This window comes from Phytophthora cinnamomi, assembly GCF_018691715.1.
Source record: "Phytophthora cinnamomi strain GKB4 chromosome Unknown Contig71, whole genome shotgun sequence".
Lineage (NCBI taxonomy): Eukaryota > Oomycota > Peronosporomycetes > Peronosporales > Peronosporaceae > Phytophthora > Phytophthora cinnamomi.
In genome coordinates, this window is record NW_027151004.1 from 286,038 (window position 1) to 310,810 (window position 24,773).

General features: G+C 52.2%; 3 protein-coding genes across 3 annotated transcripts; 1 reads left to right on the forward strand and 2 right to left on the reverse strand.

Annotated features, from left to right (window-relative positions):
- Window positions 1-16,227: 16,227 nt before the first annotated feature.
- Window positions 16,228-17,838, reverse strand: IUM83_14677 (ABC transporter; the record flags this gene model as incomplete). The annotated part of the gene is made up of 1 exon (XM_067939442.1): window positions 16,228-17,838. The coding sequence occupies one exon, from the start codon at window positions 17,836-17,838 to the stop codon at window positions 16,228-16,230; it is 1,611 nt and encodes a 536-aa protein (XP_067786088.1).
- Window positions 17,839-20,060: 2,222 nt separating this feature from the next.
- On the forward strand, window positions 20,061-20,375 carry IUM83_14678 (RxLR-like protein; the record flags this gene model as incomplete). Its single annotated transcript, XM_067939443.1, has 1 exon — window positions 20,061-20,375. The coding sequence occupies one exon, from the start codon at window positions 20,061-20,063 to the stop codon at window positions 20,373-20,375; it is 315 nt and encodes a 104-aa protein (XP_067786089.1).
- Window positions 20,376-20,705: 330 nt separating this feature from the next.
- On the reverse strand, window positions 20,706-21,590 carry IUM83_14679 (uncharacterized protein; the record flags this gene model as incomplete). Its single annotated transcript, XM_067939444.1, has 1 exon — window positions 20,706-21,590. One exon carries the CDS (start codon window positions 21,588-21,590, stop codon window positions 20,706-20,708), a length of 885 nt encoding a protein of 294 aa, XP_067786122.1.
- Window positions 21,591-24,773: the final 3,183 nt, after the last annotated feature.

Here is a 24,773-nt window from a genome sequence, read left to right on the forward strand (position 1 = left end):
ACCGCGACCACGACAGGTATACTATATGTATACCGGAAAGCTTCAATGGTCTCCGTGCTAATTATCTAGCACGCGAGTCGTAAGGCGTTGTAGATTACTACAGCGCTCGCACTACCTTCTTGCTGGTAGTGCGTGTTGGGTTTCGTATTCCTTCACCATGTCCGGCACGTCTTCCATCAGGACGTTCCGTGGTTTCCATATGTCGTGCTGGGGAGGGAAACCTCTCCAGCGAATGCGAAAACAATTCGGACCTCGGATTGTTTTCCTATGATCAACAATTCGCTGGACGATCCAGCGAATTTCTCCGCGTGCGTCTCGCAGCGGTGGCGGAGGTGGTGGAAACACGCCCCGATGGTCAACGCCGTGTTGACCTTCATCTCGTGTCGCTCCACGACCAGGTGACGGTCGTGGGGTACCTTCAGAGCGCGGAAGTTGCCGCTCTGTACCATCGTGTCCCGGCTGTTGCGGTCTCCCAGACCGCCTTGAACGTGCCGGTCGGGCTGTAGGCCCGACTGTATTAACTGCTCCAGCGCGACTACGCGCTGGAGAGGAGGGTTTCCCCTGCCGAGTCTGTCTCTTCGGGTCCGACGAGCCACTTGGCTCGTGCTGGAGGTATGGCTTTAACCGCCCGACATAAAATGTCAGGTGGAGCCGCATGCTAGACGGTATGTCTAACGTTTATGCGTTACCGTGGCGTGCCATCACCGTGAATGGCCCGATGAATTTCGGAGCAAGCTTGCTTGCTCCGAAATCCGAAACTGCATGTTTAGGCAGGTTTTGAGTAGATAACAAAACCAATGAATCCACTTTGAATTCATTTGTGTTGCCCCTGCCAATATTATCGGCGTTCAGCTTCTGTCTATCCACAGAAGCTGCAATCGTGTCCTGGACAAACCGAATTACGGCTTGTCTTTTATTGATGAAGTCAATCGCATCCGAGCAGAACACGTTCCGCTCGCTCTCCGCAAGAGGCCCGGCCTCTGCGTGGTTCTTCGCGGTGTCTGCACCCTGCGAAGACCCGTGGTCCTTGTTCCTTGTGGAGTCTGTGCTCTGCACAGACTCGTTTTCCTTGTTGTGGGGGTCGGCGCCCTTGATTCTTCCTGCCAACGTCTGCGCCCCGCGCATACCTGGTTGTCTTGTTCCTTGTTGTCGCGGCTGACACTGTGCAGGTGTCAGCGGTTTTCTGCGGCTGCTGTATTGCAGTCGTAGATCCTCCCCCACTTAAAGTGGGAACCATCACTCCGAGTAAACTCGGTAGGCGTGGATGCCGCATGGCATTCACGTAGAACGGTGTATGCCCGGTCGAGGCATGCACTGAGTTGTTGATGGCAAACTCTGCCATCGATAAGCACTCGCTCCAGTATTGGAATGAGTGAGCGAAGCTCTTCAACATATCGACGAGCGCGCGATTCACGCGCTCGGTTTGACCGTCCGTCTGCGGATGATCCGCAGTCGACATTGAAAGCCGGCTCCCAAGAAGTGTAAACACTTCTTGCAACAGGTGCGCTGTGAAGCGCGGGTCTCTGTCCGACACGATGTCGGTCGGCATGCCATGGTGTTTGAACACCATGTCGACGAACAGACGGGCCGTCTGCTTCGCGGTCACCTCTGCTGGCACCGCAGCAAGATGTACCATCTTGCTGAAACGGTCTACAAAGACCACAACACCAGTATTCCCTCCGCTGTCCAGGGGAAGACCAAAGATGAAGTCCAATGACATGGACTTCCAACACTCCGACGGAGTCGGTAATGATTGCAATGGAGCCTGCACGAATGGCGCAGGCTTCACGCGTTAGCACACTTTGCAAGCACGGATGTACTTGCGCACCCACTTATACTGGTGGTGCCAGTAGAAGTCGCGCGTGAGAAGGACGTATGTCTTCTCACGTCCGAGATGCCCCGCAGTCGGGGCATCATGGTATTCGTACATGATCCTGAGTCGCAGGTCATGGTCATTTGGCACGACAACGCGATCCGCGTTGTCGTCGACTGCATTATAAAGAAACAGTCCGTCGTGCACCCGATATCGGTGTGCACGCGCTCGAAGGTGCTTGGGCAACTTCTGACGAGCCTTGTCAGAAGGCGCTGTGCCATATGCCAGCAAGAGTTTCGCGTCCGCGTCGTGCGCGTCCGCGGCCTTCCCGTCGTCTAACAGAGACGACGTGGGTGTGCTCGACCGCATGGCGTCAATGGCATTGACGTCAGCAGCTTCTGCGTAGTCCGGCCGACGTGATAACGCGTCGGCCACCACATTCAATCTTCCGGGTTTGTATTCGACCCGGAAGTTATATTCTGCAAAGAATGAGAGCCATCTCACCATTCTTTGTGATATGTGTGGCGACTTCACTGCGGTGCGCAGTGATGCATGGTCGGTGTAGACCACAAACGGTCTACTTCCAAGCAAATACACTCGGAACTTTGCGAGTGCATATTTCATGGCAAGGCGTTCCTTGTCATGTACCGGATAATTACGCTCAGCCGCTTTCAGCTGACGCGACTGGTAATAGACGACACGATCACGGCCCTCGTGATCGTGCTGCATCAATGCGCATCCGATCGCGAAGTCGGATGCGTCACACACTACGTGAAATGGACGATCTTGGTCAGCCACTGCCAAGATCGGCGCCTCAGTCAAGCCCCGCTTGACTGCATCGAATGCCTTTTGGCAATCGGTTGTCCAATTCCACACAGCTTCCTTCTTAAGAAGCTGTGACAGCGGGCGGATCTTGCCCGCATAATCTTCCACGTACTTGCACAAGTACGTGGCCAAGCCAAGGAACTGCCTCAGTTCCTTGACACTTGAAGGCGTTGGCCATTCATTGATCACTCTGACCTTTTCCGGGTCAGGGCGAACACCATTCTTCCCTACGAGACACCCGAGGACGGGTATCTCGCTCGCCCCGAAGATACACTTCTTCAGGTTCGCGTAGAGCTTATGCTTTCGCATAAGTTCGAGTAGCTGCCGGAGATGCACCCTGTGCATCTCTACGTCGGTCTTCCCGTCCACAGTCCGGCTGTGGATGAACACATCATCGAAGTAGCTCGGTGCGAAGTCGCGCACCGAGCGCAACAAGTGCGTCACGCACCTGTTGAAAGTCGCAGGGGCATTCTTAAGCCCCTGTGGCATTACTAGCCATTCCCAGAGTGTAACGGGGTTACACGTACAAGTGGCTGCAAGCCACTTGTGAATTTAACAGATAGGTTATCTGTTAAAAGTTTTAGATACTTCCTCACGTTGGTGTAAGACACACCGATGGATACATTGAAGTGGGCCACCACAGTGAGTGGTCCACACATACCCAAAAGATCCTATTGGTGGAAAGCAGCATCTTTCTACCAATCATAGTCATGCATATTAGCGGGGCTCTGACAGCCAGCCGCTGCCAACCCTTTCATAGATGATAAACAGTTTTAGCAGATTTAGGAGGAAGATCAATTTACAAACAATACAGTTCTCATTTTACCTAATCTAAGTCACTTGGAATCCTTTTGTTACTTAACTTATATTTGTGTATTCAAATATAATTAACCTAAGTAATTACTAAGTACTTACGCTTCCTCATACACGTTGCGCAACGTGTAAGCTAAAGTAGTGAGTCATGTTAGACCCACTACACCTGGTAGCACTTTGTAGTCCGTCCAACGACCGACTGCTTGACGTTCGTACGCGGTGTACGAACGCGGAGCCGAGAACCACATGAGCACGGAAGTGCCCATGGAGAGCTCCAACACGCCTGCAACGCATGTTGCACGCGCTGACTGCCCCCACCTGTCTGACCCAGAGTGGGAGGCCCTCCAACGACTGTCAACAGTCATAGGAGAAGCGGCGATAGCTACAATGCTGCGTACGCTATCGCCGACGGAGCAACATGGTGTTGCTCTGGGATTCATCATGAAGGAGCAGCGTGACGCTGCCTCCTCAGTGACGACGTCGTCAGGGACGACACCGCGTGCTCAATCATTGAATTGAGCGTAAGCAATTACGTGGGAAGAGAGGGCGAGCCTCTCCTCCGGTGGCTTGTCAAGCTTGACACAGCCATAGCGGCTCGACGCATCGTCGACCCGCTGTCGAAGGTCGCGTTCGCCATGTCCTGCCTTGGCGGACACGCAAGGAGTTGGGCGTATGGACGCCGACTCTCCGATCCTACGTGCTTCAGCACGTACGAAGTATTCAAAGAGGAGCGCAGACAAGCGTTTGAGCCCCCGCAAAACGAGTTCCGGTCGAGGGCGGAGTTCCTCGACGTCCAGCAGAGTAAGCATGACGTCCATGCTTAAGCGCAGCGCGCACGATACTTGGTATCAAATATCGTGACTAATCCAATTGACGAGGCGACCAAGGTCGTCACGTTCATGAAGGGGCTTAGAGACGGGCCTGTGAAGACCTATCTCTTCCGAGAGTACCCGAGTACTCTCGAAGCTGCAATCACTCTTGCCATGCAAGAAGAGTTTAGCCTGCGGCAGGCTAAACTCCATGTAAACGTACCGAGGCCGCAACCGCGCCCGGTAGCGAGGACGGGAGGTCCGGAGCCAATGGACCTCTCGAGCGCAACGGCTGCTGGTTACCAGCAGCAGGGAGGTAACGTGCGATGCTTCCGTTGCGGAAGGATCGGTCACTTCGCACGGGAGTGCACAGCTCCCATGCCCCCTGGAGGTGGCCGTCGTGGCGATGCTAGGCATCGCAGCGGACCAACAAAAAACGCGAACATCCAGTAGGCGCGGGGCGCCCTACTGGTAATGCAGTCGCGCGTGCCGACATCGGGCACGCGACACTGAGGACTGCAGCCCCCAGTGAGACCAGCTCTCACTGTAAGAAACAAGATGACAGGCCGAACCTAGTCATCTTGAAGGTTTACTCGAAGAGAGCGAGTGACTCTCTTCGAGCTTTGGTAGATTCAGGCGCGTCGAACAACTTTGTTCGACTACGGAGCCTGCCGAGACTTGACTTCGAGGAGGTAGACGTACCTCAAAGTCTTCTGGAAGTACGACTGGCAATAGGTGCCATCGTGAAGACCGAGAAGCGCGTCGTGAACGTGCGCTTCTCGTACAAACAACGAGTGTTTGTCGAACACTTTATCGTCCTGGACGATAAGTTCGACGTGGTAATCGGCATGCCGTGGCTTGCACGGCATGATCCGGTGATAGACTGGAAGAAGCGCACGCTCGTGCGCTTCGGACGCGACAGCGGAACAGAGAACGATGGCCCTGTTACCGCAGCGCGCGCACCAGCAGGTGCGCGCGGCTCACCAGTCGAGACAGCGCTTTATGCTGCTGTCCCGGAGTGCCCAAGAAGTGCGCGAGGGCGCGCACAAGTGAGACCCACGTCGGCAATGCTGCCGACGTCAGAAGAAAAAGATATGTTGGTTCCGGGAACCAACACCCACGTTCAAGCGTGTAAGGGACAGTCCCTGACCCGAAGCGGTCAGGTCGACAACGACGCGTCGGCTCCGGGAGCCGACGCACCCTCAGTCATGAGGGGCTCCGCCAATGAATGGCGTCGAGGTGACGAAGGCGTGTCAACTCCGGGAGTTGACGCTGCAAACAGTGCGGACGGTTGCAAACGTACCGCACTGACGCAATTTGCATGCTGTCGTGCAGCCGGGCTGCACGACGAAGCGCCATGCGATCAAGCCGGGCTTGATATCGCGCGCCCGCAGACAGGGTCCGCCGGCGAACAACTGTCCACGGCCAGGCCTGGACAAGAAGAACAACTGTGCGGAGCCGGGCTCCGCACAACAAGAAGACGGCGCAAGCGGAAAACGCTGCGCAAGTCTCGGTCCGGGACCGAGACGCCACGAGAACAGTCTGCTGGGCAGACTGCGGCGGTGACGCCGAATGTCAAGACGCTAAGCGTCTTGACGCGCACCGATACTGGATTCCAGTATCGTGACATGGAACTCGCTAGTCCTCCGACGACGGCGTCGGAGTTGACTTCGCTTCCAGCCATGAGCTGGAAGCGCTTCACGCGCGACTTGCACGATGGACGCATCGAACAAGTCTGCGTTCTTTCGGACAGCGAAAGAACGGCGAGCGAGAGCGAAGAGCTGAGGCAGGTCTTCATGGGAAGTACCACTGAGAGTGAAGACACTCTCAGTGCGAAGACGAAGCGAGAGCGCTTCGAGGAACAAGGTTGGGACTCGCTGAAGTCGAGTCCCTATTACGAACTGTTGAGGGAGTACAAGGACGTACTCCCGGAAGAGATTCCTGCGGAGCTTCCGCAGGATAAGGGCATTCAGCACGAGATTGATCTCGTGCCGGGCACGAAGTACTGTGTCACGCGGCAGTGGCCACTGCCGCGAGATCAAGTGAAAGCGATCGACGACTTCTTTGAAAGTCGTCGTAAAGCAGGACAAGTGCGGGAATCAAAGTCCCCGCACAGTGCTCCGACGTTCTGTGTCAAGAAGCCACAGGGCGGATGGCGCATCGTTCATGCCTACAACAAGCTGAACGATGCGACGGTACCGGCGCAGACGCCGATACCACGAAAAGATGTTATCATCGATTCGATGGCCGGGAGCACCGTTTACAGTGCTCTCGACTTGCGAGATGGATTTTATCAAATCCTAATGCGTGAGAGCGATATCCCTCTCACAGCAGTGAGCACGCCAAGCGGCATGCTCTGGGAATGGCTAGTAATGCCACAGGGACTTAAGAATGCCCCTGCGACTTTCAACAGGTGCGTGACGCACTTGTTGCGCTCGGTGCGCGATTTCGCACCGAGCTACTTCGATGATGTATTCATCCACAGCCGGGCTGTGGACGGGAAGACCGACGTAGAGATGCACAGGGTGCATCTCCGGCAGCTACTCGAACTTATGCGAAAGCATAAGCTCTACGCGAACCTGAAGAAGTGTATCTTCGGGGCGAGCGAGATACCCGTCCTCGGGTGTCTCGTAGGGAAGAATGGTGTTCGCCCTGACCCGGAAAAGGTCAGAGTGATAAATGAATGGCCAACGCCTTCAAGTGTCAAGGAACTGAGGCAGTTCCTTGGCTTGGCCACGTACTTGTGCAAGTACGTGGAGGATTATGCGGGCAAGATCCGCCCGCTGTCACAGCTTCTTAAGAAAGAAGCTGTGTGGAATTGGACACCCGATTGCCAAAAGGCATTCGATGCAGTCAAGCGGGGCTTGACTGAGGCGCCGATCTTGGCAGTGGCTGACCAAGATCGCCCATTTCACGTAGTGTGTGACGCATCCGATTTCGCGATCGGATGCGCGTTAATGCAGCACGATCACGAGGGCCGTGATCGTGTCGTCTACTACCAATCGCGTCAGCTGAAGCCAGCTGAGCGCAACTATCCGGTGCATGACAAGGAACTCCTTGCCATGAAGTATGCACTCGCAAAGTTCCGAGTGTATTTGCTTGGAAGTAGACCATTTGTGGTCTACACCGACCATGCTTCACTGCGCACCGCAGTGAAGTCGCCACACATTTCACAAAGAATGGCGAGATGGCTCTCATTCTTTGCGGAGTATAACTTCCGGGTCGAATACAAACCCGGAAGATTGAACGTGGTGGCCGACGCGTTATCACGTCGGCCGGACTACGCAGAAGCTGCTGACGTCAATGCCATTGACGCCATGCGGTCGAGCACACCCACGTCGTCTCTGTTAGACGACGGGAAGGCCGCGGACGCGCACGACGCGGACGCGAAGCTCTTGCTGGCCTATGGCACAACGCCTTCTGACAAGTCCCGTCAGAAGCTGCCCAAGCACCTTCGAGCGCGTGCACACCGATATCGGGTGCACGACGGACTGCTACTTTACAACGCAGTCGACGACAACGCGGATCGCGTTGTCGTGCCAAATGACCATGACCTGCGACTCAGGATCATGTACGAATACCATGATGCCCCGACTGCGGGGCATCTCGGACGTGAGAAGACATACGTCCTTCTCACGCGCGACTTCTACTGGCACCACCAGTATAAGTGGGTGCTCAAGTACATCCGTGCTTGCAAAGTGTGCTAACGCGTGAAGCCTACGCCGTTTGCGCAGGCTCCTTTACAATCACTACCGACTCCGTCGGAGTGTTGGAAGTCCGTGTCATTGGACTTCATTTTTGGTCTTCCCCCGGATAGCGGAGGGAACACCGGTGTTGTGGTCTTTGTAGACCGTTTCAGCAAGATGGTACATCTTGCTGCGGTGCCAGCAGAGGTGACCGCGAAGCAGACGGCCCGTCTGCTCGTCGACATGGTGTTCAAACACCATGGCATGCCGACCGACATCGTGTCGGACAGAGACCCGCGCTTCACAGCGCATCTGTGGCAAGAAGTGTTTACACTTCTTGGGAGCCAGCTTTCCATGTCGACTGCGGATCATCCGCAGACGGACGGTCAAACCGAGCGCGTGAATCGCGTGCTCGTCGATATGTTGAAGAGCTACGCTCACTCGTTCCAATACTGGAGCGAGTGCTTATCGATGGCAGAGTTTGCCATCAACAACTCAGTGCATGCCTCGACCGGGCATACACCGTTCTACGTGAATGCCATGCGGCATCCACGCCTACCGAGTTTACTCGGAGTGATGGCTCCCACTTTAAGTGGGGGAGGATCTACGACTGCAATACAGCAGCCGCAGAAAACCGCTGACACTTGCACAGTGTCAGCTGCAACAATGGACAAACCACATGAGTCTGCGCAGGGCGCAGACTCCCCCAACAACATGGCCAACGACCACGGGTCTGCGCAGGGCGCAGACACCGCAAAGAACCACGCAGAGGCCGGGCCTCTAGCGGAGAGCGAGCTGAATGACTTCAGCTCGGATACAATCAGTTTCATCACCAAAAGACAAGCCGTGATTCGGTTTGTCCAAGACACTATAGCAGCTTCTGTTGATCAACAGAAGCTGAACGCAGACAATGCGGGCAGAGGCAACAAAAATGAATTTAAAGTTGGTTCATTAGTTTTGTTAGCTACACAAAACCTGCCTAGACATGCAGTTTCGGATTTCGGAGCAAGCAAGCTTGCTCCGCGCTTCATCGGGCCGTTCACTGTGTTGGCACGGCACGGCAACGCATACACGCTAGACATACCGTCTAGCATGCGCCTCCATCCGACCTTTTACGTCGGACGGCTGAAGCCATACCGGCAGCACGAGCCATCTAGCTCGGCTGACCCGAAGCCTCGGCAGGAGCCGAGGCAGAAGCGGAGGACTTGGCCTCGGCGACGAGCAACCTCTCCTCCAGCGCGCGGACGCGGTGGAGCAACCCTTCATCTGGGTCCCCAGCTCGACCTGGATATTCGAGGCGGTCTGCGAGACCGCCGCGACTTGAGCCTTCTGGTTCGCCAGCTCCTGTTTTAGGGCGGCGAACTCAGCGCCCTACAGACGCTCCACGACGGTCACCCGGTCGTGGAGAGGCGCATACTGATCAGCCCAGGGCTGATCATACCCGGGCGTGTTCCCACCCCCGCCACCGCCGATCCGTGACGCCCGCGGCTCAACCCGCTGGATTGTTGAGCGGATTGTTGACCATAGTATCCCGAAAACGAACCCTCAAGGGGCTCGTTTTCGTATTCGTTGGAGAGGATTTCCTCCCCATCGAGATACATGGGAGCCGCGGAACGTCTTGCTGGAGGACGTTCCGGAAATGGTGAGGGCGTACGAGGAGCAGTACGCACTGGCACAGCGGAAGTAGAGCGAGCGCTGCGATCATCGCCAGCGCCCGAACCCTCACGTGCTAAGAATTTAGCACGGAGCTCTTTGAGACTCTCGGGCACACGGAACGACGTGTACCCGTTCAAGTCGCGGTCGCTCAAGCGGACCGCGCCCGGGAAGCACTTCGTGCACTGAAAGCCCTCGGGCACAGCGCACGGCACATTTGCCTCCTCAGCAGCAACATGAAGTTGCTCCAGCTTTCCACGCTTCGAGTACGTCTCGAAGCGATCACGCGCTTGCTTAATCCGGTCACGGTAAGCACTCGGCCTCTTGTTGAAGTTCTCAACAAAGGCGTTCCAACTTTGACAAAGTGCCTGCCATTCGGGCACTTTGCTGCGAGAAGAGGTCTTCTTGCTTTGAAACCATCGGAGCTCATGAAAGAGTCCGATGTAGTAATCGCGCCTTTGATGCGTTTCTGCATCAAAGTGCAGCTCGGCAGCCACAGCGTCATCTTTGATGGCGCTGCATACGTACAGCGGCACCTCATTCGGAGGTACCGAGTTCCCAAACCGGTCCGCGATCTCGGACGCGGACGGCATCCATGGATCGCGCGCTGCAGGCGCAGCGCGCGGAGAGCCTTGAGCTTTAACATCACGCGCTGCTGCTGCAGCGCGCGGAGTACTGAGAGCCCCAGCTGAAGCGAGTGGGGTATCGCTCTCAGTACGCGAACGCTTCGAACTCGAAGCGTCCGATTCGTCCCCTTCACGCGGGCGAACGTTCTTGGCGTGAGGGTCGAGCGATTCGCTCGACACTGAGTCTTTACGCTTTGAGGGCGAGTCCTCCTCGCCCTCCATGTCTTCATCGTCGTCGTCGAAGTCGACGACGTCACCGTACTTCGCCTTCTGGCGTTCGAAGTAGTCGTCGATGGAGAGATGACTCCCCATCGACTTTGCGGACTTCTTCTGAGGCGCGCTCATCGTTGAATGAGCGCGGATTTCTTCTCCAAACGCGGAGAATTGACGAATGGTCAATTCCAAAGATTGACGTGCGGGGACCCCGCGCGTCTAACCTTAAGGGGGGGATGGTGTAACGGGGTTACACGTACAAGTGGCTGCAAGCCACTTGTGAATTTAACAGATAGGTTATCTGTTAAACGTTTTGGATACTTCCTCACATTGGTGTAAGACACATCGATGGATACATTGAAGTGGACCACCACAGTGAGTGGTCCACACATACCCAAAAGATCCTATTGGTAGAAAGCAGCATCTTTCTACCAATCAGAGACATGCATATTAGCGGGGCTCTGACAGCCAGCCGCTGCCAACCCGTTCATAGATGATAAACAGTTTTAGCAGCTTTTAGAGGAAGATCAATTTACAAACAATACAGTTCTCATTTTACCTAATCTAAGTCACTTGGAATCCTTTTGTTACTTAACTTATATTTGTGTATTCAAATATAATTAACCTAAGTAATTACTAAGTACTTACGCTTCCTCATACACGTTGCGCAACGTGTAAGCTAAAGTAGTGAGTCAAGTTAGACCCACTACACAGAGCATGCCGCTTGGCGTGCTCACTGCCGTGAGAGGGATATCGCTCTCACGTATTAGGATTTGATAAAATCCATCTCGCAAGTCGAGAGCACTGTAAGCGGTGCTCCCGGCCATCGAATCGATGATAACATCTTTTCGCGGTATCGGCGTCTGCGTCGGTACCGTCGCATCGTTCGGCTTGTTGTATGCATGAACGATGCGCCATCCGCCCTGTGGCTTTTTGACACAGAACGTCGGAGCACTGTGCGGGGACTTCGATTCCGCACTTGTCCTGCTTTGCGACGACTTTCAAAGAAGTCGTCGATCGCTTTCACTTGCTCTCGCGGCAGTGGCCACTGCCGCGTAACACAGTACTTCGTGCCCGGCACGAGATCAATCTCGTGCTGAATGCCCTTATCCTGCGGAAGCTCCGCAGGAATCTCTTCCGGGAGTACGTCCTTGTACTCCCTCAACAGTTCGTAATAGGGACTCGACTTCAGCGAGTCCCAACCTTGTTCCTCGAAGCGCTCTCGCTTCGTCTTCGCACTGAGAGTGTCTTCACTCTCAGTGGTACTTCCCATGAAGACCTGCCTCAGCTCTTCGCTCCCGCTCTTCGTTCTTTCGCTGTCCGAAAGAACGCAGACTTGCTCGATGCGTCCATCGTGCAAGTCGCGCGTGAAGCGCTTCCAGCTCATGGCTGGAAGCGAAGTCAACTCCGACGCCATCGTCGGAGGATTAGCGAGTTCCATCTCCTGATATGGAATCCAGTATCGGTACGCGTCAAGACGTTCAACGTCTCAACGCCCGGCGTCACCGCCTCAGTCTGTTCAGCAGAAGGTTCTTGTGGCGTCTCGGTCCCGGACCGAGACTTGCGCAGCGTTCTCCGCATGCGCCGTCTTCTTGTTGTGCGGAGCCGGGCCCCGCACAGTTGTTCTTCTGGTCCAGGCCTGGCCGTGGACAGTTGTTCGCCGGCGGACCCTGTCTGCGGGCGCGCGATATCAAACCCGGCTTGATCGCATGGCGCTTCGTCGTGCAGCCGGCAGCACGACAGCATGCAAATTGCGTCAGTGCGGTACGTTTGCAACCGTCCGCACTGTTTGCAGCGTCAACTCCCGGAGTTGACACGCCTTTGTCACGTCGACGCCAGTCATTGGCGGAGCCCCTCATGACCGAGGGTGCGTCGGCTCCCGGAGCCGACGCGTCGTTGTCGACCTGACCGCTTCGGGTCAGGGACTGTCCCTTACACGCTTGAACGTGGGTGTTGGTTCCCGGAACCAACACATCTTTTTCTTCCGACGTCGGCAGCATTGCCGACGTGGGTCTCACTTGTGCGCGCCCTCGCGCACTTCCTGGGCACTCCGGGACAGCAGCATAAAGCGCTGTCTCGACTGGTGAGTCGCGCGCACCTGCTGGTGCGTGCGCTGCGGTAACAAGGCCATCGCTCTCTGTTCCGCAGTCACGACCGAAGCGCACGAGCGTGCGCTTCTTCCAGTCTATCACCGGATCATGCCGTGCAAGCCACGGCATGCCCATTACTACGTCGAACTTATCGTCCAGGTCCAGGACGATAAAGTGTTCGACAAACACTCGTTGTTTGTACGAGAAGCGCACGTTTACGACGCGCTTCTCGGTCTTCACGATGGCACCTGTTGCCAGTCGTACCTCCAGAAGACTTCGAGGTACATCTACCACCTCGAAGTCAAGACTCGGTAAGCTCCGCAGTCGAACAAAGTTGTTCGACGCGCCTGAATCTACCAAAGCTCGAAGAGAGTCACTCGCTCTCTTCGAGTAAACCTTCAAGATGACTAGGTTTGGCCTGTCATCTTGTTTCTTGCAGTGAGTGCTGGTCTCACTGGGGGCTGCAGTCCTTAGTGTCGCGTGCCCGATGTCGGCACGCGCGACTGCATTACCAGTAGGGCGCCCCGCGCCTACTGGATGTTCGCGTTTTTTGTTGGTCCGCTGCGATGCCTAGCATCGCCACGACGGCCACCTCCAGGGGGCATGGGAGCTGTACACTCCCGTGCAAAGTGACCGATCCTTCCGCAACGGAAGCATCGCACGTTACCTCCCTGCTGCTGGTAACCAGCAGTTGTTGCGTTCGAGAGGTCCATTGGCTCCGGACCTCCCGTCATCGCTACCGGGCGCGGTTGCGGCCTCGGTACGTTTACATGGAGTTTAGCCTGTCGCAGGCTAAACTCTTCTTGCATGGCAAGAGTGATTGCAGCTTCGAGAGTACTCGGGTACTCTCGGAAGAGATAGGTCTTCACGGGCCCATCTCTAAGTCCTTTCATGAACGTGACGACCTTGGTCGCCTCGTCAATCGGGTTAGTCACGATATTTGATACCAAATATCGTGCACGCTGCGCGTAAGCATGGACGTCATGCTTACCCTGCTGAAGGTCGAGGAACTCCGCCCTCGACCGGAACTCGTTTTGCGGGGGCTCAAACGCTTGTTTGAGCTCCTCTTTGAACACTTCGTACGTGCTGAAGCACGTAGGATCGGAGAGTCGGCGTCCATACGCCCAACTCCTTGCGCGTCCGCCAAGGCAGGACATGGCGAACGCGACCTTCGACAGCGGGTCGACGATGCGTCGAGCCGCTATGGCTGTGTCGAGCTCGACAAGCCACCGGAGGAGAGGCTCGCCCTCTCTTCCCACGTAATTGCTTACGCTCAATTTCAATGATTGAGCACGCGGTGTCGTTCCTGACGACGCCGTCACTGAGGAAACAGCATCACGCTGCTCCTTCATGATGAATCCCAGAGCAACACCATGTTGCTCCGTCGGCGATAGCGTACGCAGCATCGTAGCTATCGCCGCCTCCCCAATGACTGTTGACAGTCGTTGGAGAGCCTCCCACTCTGGATCAGACAGGTGGGGGCAGTCAGCGCGTGCAACATGCGTTGCAGGCGTGTTGGAGCTCTCCATGGGCACCTCCGTGCTCATGTGGTTCTCGGCTCCGCGTTCGTACACCTCGTACGAACGTCAAGCAGTCGGTCGTTGGACGGACTACAAAGTGCTACCAGGTGTAGTGGGTCTAACATGACTCACTACTTTAGCTTACACGTTGCGCAACGTGTATGAGGAAGCGTAAGTACTTAGTAATTACTTAGGTTAATTATATTTGAATACACAAATATAAGTTAAGTAAGAAAGGATTCCAAGTGACTTAGATTAGGTAAAATGAGAACTGTATTGTTTGTAAATTGATCTTCCTCCTAAATCTGCTAAAAACTGTTTATCATCTATGAAAGGGGTTGGCAGCGGCTGGCTGTCAGAGCCCCGCTAATATGCATGACTATGATTGGTAGAAAGATGCTGCTTTCTACCAATAGGATCTTTGGGTATGTGTGGACCACTCACTGTGGTGGCCCACTTCAATGTATCCATTGGTGTGTCTTACACCAACGTGAGGAAGTATCTAAAACTTTTAACAGATAACCTATCTGTTAAATTCACAAGTGGCTTGTAGCCACTTGTGCGTGTAACCCCGTTACAACACCGGTCACCGCGTCAAGTCGATCTCGATACACACTTCACCCAGCCTCTCCTGCACACATCCAGCAGCCCAGTGACAGGGCACCTTACTACATATTGATCCGGAAATACGAATCAGCAAATTCAATTTGGAATTCGTAAGAGCTGTGTAGGACCAGGTAAGTATCATCAGTACCTAATAAAGCTTTACTTTGAATTTTCTTCTAAGCATGCTCTGCATTTCCTACATACAACGGTATTTCAAGCACTTGTATTATTCTTTTGTATTAGAAGATGTTCGTTGCTGGCATTGAATCCCGTCCTTATCTCCAAGTGGTATTATACACCTATACAGGTATTTCAACATAACTACTAGCTGAAGAAACTAGGAAATGCATGCGACAGAGTGAAGGAGTATACATGAAGTACCGTGATTCGACGTCAGACTGATTCGTATATATGATTCGTATTGCTAAAAACGAACGGTTCAGGCAGAGGGTTGAGCAATTTTTCATTCGAAAATGTTCTGCATTGTTGGCGATTCGTAACAATTGTGCATCCTCAGGCCTCTCAAAAATACCTACCTACCTAATTTGACCTCGATTAGGCATTTTGGGAAAAGTCTGAATAGGTAGGTTCGATACAAATGGCTTAAAATCCAAATTAGGCATGCAGGTGGTATACTTTATTCAAGTGAATTGGCTACGTGGACTCCTAGCGACGCGTTCAGCTAGATCGACCAAAAAGAAGTACTGCAGCGACTGGAGTTGGCCTTCCATTGCATAGTTGGTTAGAGCTGTTCTCTGCGGGTTCTTGACTTGCTTCAAGACGCTGAACTCACTCTCAACTGAGTGAGTGCCGGGCGATATCGCCGCCACTCCGGCGACGAATGCGAACAGTAACGTGTAATTGCCCTCGCAGTCCACATCTGCAACATGTGTGTGAGAATATTGTCACGCCTGAAAGATGAGAACGACTTGATATTTGTGGTCTTGGGGCGCGGTGTTTTCTCAGTCAGCCTCGTAAATGCAGTGCGCTCTTCAGCAGGTGCAATTTCGCGGCCAAACGCTTGACAGAATTTGCACCATGCCTCGGTAATTTCACCACCAACAACACTGCACTCAAAGGCTGAAGGCCAAGCTCAGCCTTGTATTTGGGGATCCATTTTTGTCGCTACTGCAGAGGGGTGATTTTAGTTTGCACAAGGGCAGTGTTGACAGCGGTTTGCACCAGTGACTTTAGGCTGTGGTGCGGTCTGTTGGTCTCCACGAGCACCCTTCTTAGACCCTCGCCTTGATCCTTTTGTCTTCCCCATTTGTGCTAGGAGGTGGAGAACGCCGAAAGGTGGAATGCACAGGCAGCGACGCGAATAGACTGCGAGCTAGGGTGGTTCAGGCATGTCCGCAATTAGGTATTTTGAAAAAATAGGATTAGGCATTATGCACTTTCCCTTCACACACTACCTAATTTTGAGAGGCCTGTGCATCCTACTCGAGATGGGATCGATGAGCCGAGGGGTATTTCTTCTCTCGTTCATCTATAAAGGCAACAAGTTTGCCGGGTAGCAATAATATGCACCACATCGAGCCCAGATCGAATTGTATTAATCCATCCACTCGATCTACAAGAGACACTCAAACCACTTTACAGGCTTCTGCGAATTTTTAAAATATCCATCGCCAGTTAAAAATGCCGTGTCAGCGTGATTGAGCTCTGGCTTGTAGAACTGGTCTTTGTAACTTGAGCCAAAGCGAGATTCATCAAGACCCAACGCACACCCTTTATACTCCACCAAGCCATCGTTCTCAGAGGACTTGTGCGGGAAAATTTTCCCCGCTAGGATCAATACCGCTTCGTACTTGGAGAAAATGCCGTTGTAGTCGTTACTGCACATAGCAGCGGTCACGTTGCCGCGATAGGCTTCTTGGGCTGCTCGATAGGCTGCGTTCAGGTTATCCGTGCTGTATTTCTCGTTCTGGTACACGAGCGACTTCCGAGAGGCAGGAACAGGACATTTGCCGAGAAGCTTAAACAAACCTGACGCGACTACAGTAAATTCATCGTTGCAAACATCCTCGAGAAAGTCCGCCGCCATACTCCCCATCGTCGGTGTACTGATAGCAACCCAAGACGATCCCTCCCCAAAGCTGCATTTGCCTCTTGCAAGCGCCATCGACATGATCAGCCCTCCCATCGAGTGGGTAACGACCACTGTGTCCTTGATGATACCCAACTCGACATCGCTGGTTTCACTTAACTGGAGAGCGTAATCGCAGAACTTTTGTTGCATCGAATCATTGGTCCACATGTTATCTCTGGTGTTCAATACAGCGTACTTGACCTCAGTACAGCAGGGGGTGTGATCGTTCATGTTGCCCATTCTGTTGTTGGTTTTTTCCGGAGTATCTTGAAGCTCGTTCATCTCGTTCATATTTCCATTGCCGTGGAAGAACACACACGGGCGAGGTGTCGACTTGCATTTACATGACGGTGCTTCCATTGCCATGTGTTCCGCTGCCTTCAGATTTCTAGATGCGCTCGTAGAGATGGCACTCCCCGTTAGCAAGGCTAAGGTAATAGGCGTCACGGAGCTGGGGTTCGCCACCACTTCACAGGATGATCCAGAACCCAACACAGGCAACTTAACCTCGACAGAGTTCTCCAAGTACTCCACCTCGATATCAATGTCGCTGCTGTACGCCTTGAACCCCGACTTGTCCGACAAACAAATAGCGAAGTGGGCGCCAGCGAACGTCGTCTTGAAGATGTTCCCGCTTGTGCACTCAATGGTTTCATCACCTATTGACGCGCTGGGAATGGGTACCGCGTCGTTCAGCGCGGGTAGAATGTCGTTGAACGATAGAGCGCCTGGCCGTAGGCATTCAACCGTCTGGGAAGTCCCAACTTCATCCTTGGTGATCATGTAGCCAGTACCGTTCACAAGCGCGTACGTCAATTGCGTACCACCATTTCCCTGGAATGTAGTGTGCCCGTCGTAGCGGACTCTCGAGTCCATTGCGTGCACGATAGGGTTTGCGAAGATGTCGAACTCAGAGTGGCCGTGGAGTGTCATGCTGTGACGCTTCAGTGTGACGTGGACTTTGACGGGTCGAGCATCAGTAAGTGAATTCCCGCGTTGAAGATTATTACTTGGTGGCAACACTGCAGCATCAAGCGTGCCGATCATTGCCGCGAGGAAGGCAACCCACGTTAGTGCAGCCGAGGCCAGCATAATACCAATCGACCCGATGTTGTGTTTGGGCGTAGACGTGCTTTTCAAAACTGTAAGAGGCTTCGGTTGGCCTCCAATTCTCCGATTACGAATCTCTGTAGTGTACAGTATGCCTATCCTTAGTAAGGTGCTTGTGAGCATTGCTCCTGGATCTGCTGAGGATGCTCTGACGAGGATAGAAGGTCCCCTTACAAAGGCAACGAACTGGCCTTGATGTAGGACTGGTCAGAAGTACTGTACCTCGCATGAGCATACCTGCAGTAGATAGGGGATTAAGCAAAACCATTTCCTTGGTCGTATTTCAAGAACCAGTGGCTATGCAGAAATATTAAACAGATAGTATTGACTATGCAGTAACATCATATTAATTATGATAAAAAGACTGCAACGCAGAACACTCGACTGTTGTATTATAATAGATCCAGCAAATCTGGTGCATTGTTTTTACTGCGCGAAAAAACAACACAGAGACCTTCAATGGAGCCGGAGGCTATGTACCGGTACAGGACCTGTACAGTACTACATACAGGTATCCTCCCAATCATTCCAGAGTAAAGCAGCAAGTCTTCGATAGGCCAAAATGCGAAGTGCTGTATGAAAAGCCGCCCTCGGAGCTGTTATAGATACATGGTATTGTCCATGTATTGCGGGTTCTACTCGGTCTTTCCGAAATCGATTGATCGAATCGACCGAACTAAATCGAACGGCCAATCGCCCGAAATCGAAAAATCTCTTTGGAGATCACTATAAATTCATTAAAGTACGAAATGCAACCGAACTTTGTGGCTACCGCGACGGTATTTGCAGTACAGCACAGAATCGGCCATTTTGACTGGGATTGGAAATCGTTCTTGAGGTTTCAAAGACGCAGTCCCACGCACGCACAAGGAATCGAGAGCAAGAGCAACGACACAACACGTGGCACAGCGCATATTGTACATGTATCAGCGCCAGTTGGTTTCATTTCCATAACCATCTGTGATTGCGAGACGCACAAAAGAGAGCAAACGAAAAAAACTGGACGTATTATACACGTACACCGTTTCAACTTCAAAACGGCAAATTGTCAAAATGTAAGATCAAAACAACAACACTCTACAATTACATATTACTAGGACCCCGCGAAGGCTGGGGATAGGAGGATTCTAAATTTATTTGTGTTTAGCTACGTGGGTATTTCATATTTTTTACGGGCATCTCATGCGCCTGCTTCGCAGCCGCAGGTAGGTACGTCTCGATGTGTAGACGTAGGGGAAGACGCTGGCAATGTATGAAGAAAAAAAAATAGGATCTGTTTGCATCTTTTTTCGAGACAAAGCGCTTCGCTTTGTGATATCAAGCTATTGTAGCCGATCGGCATCATATAGTGTCCATCAATCAGACTAGAGAGAAGTATACTACATTTGTCCAAAATCAGTTGAGAAGTCCTGCAATATCATCATATCATCGCCTTCGACATTAGATACTATCGTATGAACAAAGCGATTGACTTGCCCACTCTAAGGAGACAGGAAGGAAAGCTATCCCCTTTTTCTTGGAGTCTTTTTGGCCGTTCTCATTTTGATTTTGAGTTCTCTCAATTTGACCTTGAAGTAGAGTCACTCATTACGGGATTTCAGCATATAAGTTCGGCGATATACCATTCGCCCTCGTCAGGTTCCAAAACACGACACCCATTTTACAGTTTATTACAAGCATCCCACAAGCAGAGGCCCAAGCGAGCTAAAAAAACTCAACTTGTGAGCTCTCGCCGATCAAGCGAGAGCATAGATTAAGGCTTTAGAGCTCCCTCTACTAAATACGCCCGAAACGAGCAAGGGGAGCACCGCTCTTTGCGCGCTCTGCATTTTTATCCAATAAATTATGGTATATAATGAGCGGCTCCCCTGTCGAATCGAATTCATAGGGAGCGCTCAAATCCCGACGAGCGCGCTCGCAGGCTTTTTGCTGCTCGTGCTCGTTCCCGCGAGCAGTGCTCCTGCTCAGCTCGTGGGATGCTTGGTTTATTATATACTGTCGCCTCGTTCGAATCTTCCTGTCACGATGCCTTCTGGGGAGACAATAATCGCGACATAATCAACTACAATTAAGCTACTGTCAGTACATGTAGCACATATATATAGTACCATTTTTTGGACACCATTTCTACCAGCCACTTAAATAAGTTTTCCTGTCACGGCGCCTTCTTGAACACGGTCAAACTCCGTCTCCGCCTGTGAGGAATGGAGACGCACGAGTCGGTGTGGTCCCGCCTGGAGCCGTCAGGAGCGGCCATGGAGGTGGAATTTTCACTTACGGCCCAAGTGAAGGGAGTCCGCCGGTCAAACTCGAAGTTGAAAATTGACGAGTGCGTGTTCGAGATTGTGGTGGAGGAGGTGCTGCTGGAGGTGTTCCCGAGAGATACGCTAGTGCTTATTGGCTGGCTGGTGGTGCCGCTGGCTGTGAGTGCAAAGTGGGTGTTGCCGTATTTGGAGAAGGAAATTGCACTTGGGTGCGTGGAGGACCGCGTGAAGGGAGCGGAGACCAAAGCGTCGTAAGGTTTAGTGATGGAGTGGCTTTGTCAGAGAGCGGCTTAAAACATGACAAGAGTTCGGCATGGTTCGTGCTTGCTTTCGTGTAGCGATTAAGAAGTTATGGAGTATTTATTGTGAGAGCAGTGCATATCAGTGCTTCCTGTTGCAAAGCGAGTGTTAAGATCTCATCTTAAACGGCGAGATCATTTCGAGTCTCCGTATATAATACACTAGAGATCTTTCGCAAGTGTCCGTAGAAAATTGTTTGACATCTCTACTGGAGGATAAAGGACGTGTCTGTATTTCTGCACGTACAAGATCGAGCTACCTACGCCGATATTATATGGAAATAAGTTACAGCAGACACTCGAACCACTTGAAGGGTTTCTGGGAGTTTTTGAAGAATCCATCATGCGTCAGAAATGCTGTATCAGCGTGATTCAGCTTGGCCGCGTAGAAGCGATCACGATAGCTATCACCAAACAAATCCGGATCAAGCCCACCCAAGCAACTGTGGAACTCCACGAGAGCGTCGTTCTCCTTCGACTTGTGTGGAATAAGCTTGCCTCCAACCAAGCAAGAAGGCGTGAATTTGGAGAGGACGCCGTGGTAGCTAGTACTGCATATAGCCGCGGTCACGTTTCCACGATACGCTTCCTGGGCTGCAATGTACGCGGCGTTGATTTTTGGGGTACTATACTTCTCGTTCTGGTACACAATCGACTTTTTTGCAGTGGATGCGGGGCATTGTCCAAGTAGACCCAGCAAGCCACTCACAATACTTGTGTAATCGCCGTCGCAAAGATCTTGGATGAAGTCTCCAGCCATACTCCCCATCATCGGAGCGCTTAAACTGACCCACGACGTACTCTCGGCGAATTTGCACTTGCCTTTTGCGAGCGCTGCCGCCATCACGAGACCACCCATCGAATGTGTCACCACGATGGTATCTGCGATAGTCCCAGTGGTAACATCGCTCGAGTCGCTCATGGAGAGCGAAAAATCGCAGAACTTCTGCTGCAGCGTGTCGTTCCTCCATCCAGCGTCGACGGTATTGATGACCGCGTACTTGACAGTTGTACAGCACGGAGCGTGGTTACCGATGTCGCCGAACTTCTCCTGCGTCAACTTTGGGGTATTTTGTAGCTCTGTTTTTTCATTCGAGGTGCCCAGACCGTGTAAGAAGACACAAGGACGAGGAGAAGACTTGCACATGCAGGATTCAGCTTCGATGGCCATGGGGGCAGATGCCTTCAAAATTCTTGACGAAACTGGAGGAAGTGTACCCCCTGTGAGTATCGCGCGGGACGTCGGCGTCATTTCTGTAGGCATTGCTACAGCATCACAAGACGACGATCCATCAGGGAGCTTGGGCGTTGGAATGCTCACCGCATCCGGCAGATACTCCACTTCGATGGACAAGTCAAGGCCCGATGCGGTGAATCCGGATGCACCGGAAGCGCAGACAGCGAAGGTGGCGTCGCCATACGAGGTCTTATACAGACTTCCCCTTGCGCACTGGACTGATTCAATGCCTATTGAAGCGCTAGGAACTGACACCGCAGCATTCAATGCAGGCAAGGCAGAGTCGAAGGACAGCGCGCCCGATGGAAGACACTGAACTCTTTCGGTGTCGGACTTTGTCGTCAGGTAGCTCGCCCCACCAACTAGTGAGTACGTGAACTGCGTTTTATCTTCAACGAAAGTGGCGTAGCCATCATAACGCAGACTGATGCCATCAGCCGACAGGACGGGGCTTGCGTAGACGTCGAACTCGGAGTGTCCGTGGAAGTTGGCATTCTTGCGCTTGAACGTTACGTGGATTTTCAATGAAGGGTAGTCGGCGGAGGTTTCCAGCAAGCGCCGGCGTGCTGATAATGGAGAAGAAGGTCGTAAGACGCCTTGCGAGGCCGCCACTACAGTGACAATGGCCAACAACAACCCCATCCAAGCCCGCATTGTGCTTTGGGAAACGCTATGTGTGCAGACGAGAAATGACAGTCGACATAGTGGATGTGTACTGTAGTACGCACGCAGAATTCTCTCAACCCTACGAATAAGCGGGTGTAGGAAGAACTGCAAAGCCCTTCCCGAACTCTACCAACTGTCCCCCTTTCACTCGGAATCCGAGTCGGATAGGTACATGCACAGGTGTCCCATTATCATGATCACGATACGGTTTCGTATGGATACTGTATAGTATTTATTGAGCACGGTATGCTTGCACATGTATACTACTCGCATACTCGGTGTAGATTGCGCTGAGCTTCAAAGTTCAGATCTGCAGTACTCTAGTACATATATGTTTTGCAATGCGTTTGTCGTTTTCACCTAGTGTTTTGCCCGAGTTATAATATCTGGCGCCCGATATAAAAACAGATGGCCACTAACTCGACCAAGTTATTTTCACCAGCCTCGATATCGATCTCGATTTACGCTATCTGTGGTCGAATTGCCGATCCAAAAACGCAATTCGGGCCGATTTATTTTAAATCGCGATGGCTGTGTACGGATTATAATGCCGTGCTTTATATATATATAATATGAAGTTGGACACTTACATCTGGACACTTGACGAGTGGTCGGCAGATCGCGCTGCAGATGTGTCGAAGCACCGCAGTCTCCGAAAACCTTCAAGTGCAGCATGTACTCTCTCGACTACCGTTGGCGAGCTGTTTTTCTTATGCATGTGTATGGAATCTGTATGCAGTATGTTAGCGATATATTTTGGGCTAACGTGCGAACACTGCAACGTTGGTACAAGTTGTTTTTGACCGAATGTAAGACCACATGTTGATGCTACGCTACCATTTTACTTTAGGAAAAGCGTTTCGTATGAACCGCTGTAGCTCCTCTAAATAAAATGTAGAGTGGGCTTTCACGTACTTTCGAACACGGGTAACCACGGCACTCGACGAGCGGTTAGTTCGATCTCCTTCATCAACCACACCAGGCGGGGAGCTGCTCGCGCCACAGAGAAGCGGAAAGCCCAGTGTTGCAGGAGCCGCTCGTGCACTCACAGACGAAGCTAACGAGCCGTTAAACACGTCCAACACAGCCGTACCGGAGTAGCAGTGGCCGGCGACGTTACCTCGGTGTCCTGAGAACCAACGATGCGCCCGTTATGTTAAGTAGGAAGAGGTGGTGCGACTTACCTACGCCTGGAGGTCGATTTACTACCGTCTCGCATTTTTATGTCTTCGAATTATTTTATCTCAGAGATCGATCTAAGCCCTAAATCCGAGCGACAAAATATCTGCAAACCACAATACAGGTGTCCCCGCTGAATCTGCAACTGCCATCGGCTATCTACCGCGAACACAGAGTGTGCGAGAGTCTGCCAGTGCAGAAGATTTGCCACAGCTGTCTGGTGAGACGTACTGAATTAGTAAGGTCATTGCGGAAAAATGTCTCTCTGCGGGAAACATCGAGTTGCTAGATCACGGTAGAAAATGAAAGGCCCACAATGAACATTACTAGTATATCTTAGATCAGGGCATCATTGCGTGCATCAAGAGTCACTTCACGCGCATTAAGGTCGAGGATAGCATTGATCGGTATGTAGTAGGGCTGCCGCAGGAGAAGATCTCAATCTACACAGCCTTAAGTTGGGCGTCACAGGCTTGGAATGCTGTAACTCCGGCCACTATCAGGAACTGCTGGATGCATTCTGGCATCGTATCTAGCGCAAACTCAGCTATGTCGATCCGTAACATTCTTCATTAAAAAGCAGTACATTAGCGTCTATGCGCAACCTGTGCAGATATTGTAACCTCGCAGTTTTTATTTGGTCCCACCTTTGCAGATTCGGCGGGGACACCTGTACTTCGAAGTATATAACAGACAAAGCCGGCACGACTGCATCCCCATAATAATTTGACCAGAAATCTCTGATAGAGAATGTGCACATAAAATACACTGCAAAGAGCGTAAAATTCACTAATAACTAGAGAAAGTGCCCCCAAAGCATATGGAATACAAAACCAAGTATAGCGATAGCAAGGATTCCTGTTCAATCCGTCGATACCTGTAGCCATTTGTGTACGTGCTGTCCCGTTGCCAGGTGAGGCTGCAAGCAAGAATTTCGCACACTGGCCACCCTTATGAGTCGTGCGACTTAATTAGTCATGCGCTGGCGCTTTAGTGATGGCACTAAAATAGAATGTTTGACAAATCTCCTTATTTTTTTGTACCAAAACGACCGGCTTTGGATAGATCTCGTCGAGACTTCTCAGTTTGAAGTTTGAAGCAGTATTGTGCACAAAACATCGGATTGAAATTTCGGGTTTTGGACAAAAAATCATTCAACCAATTACTAATTGGCAATTACATGTACTGTAGTGAGGGCCCGACTACATGTAGTAGGGTGGACAGTGTAACGGAATTTCGCTGACTCGAGTCGTCTCCAGTTCTCCGTTGCCA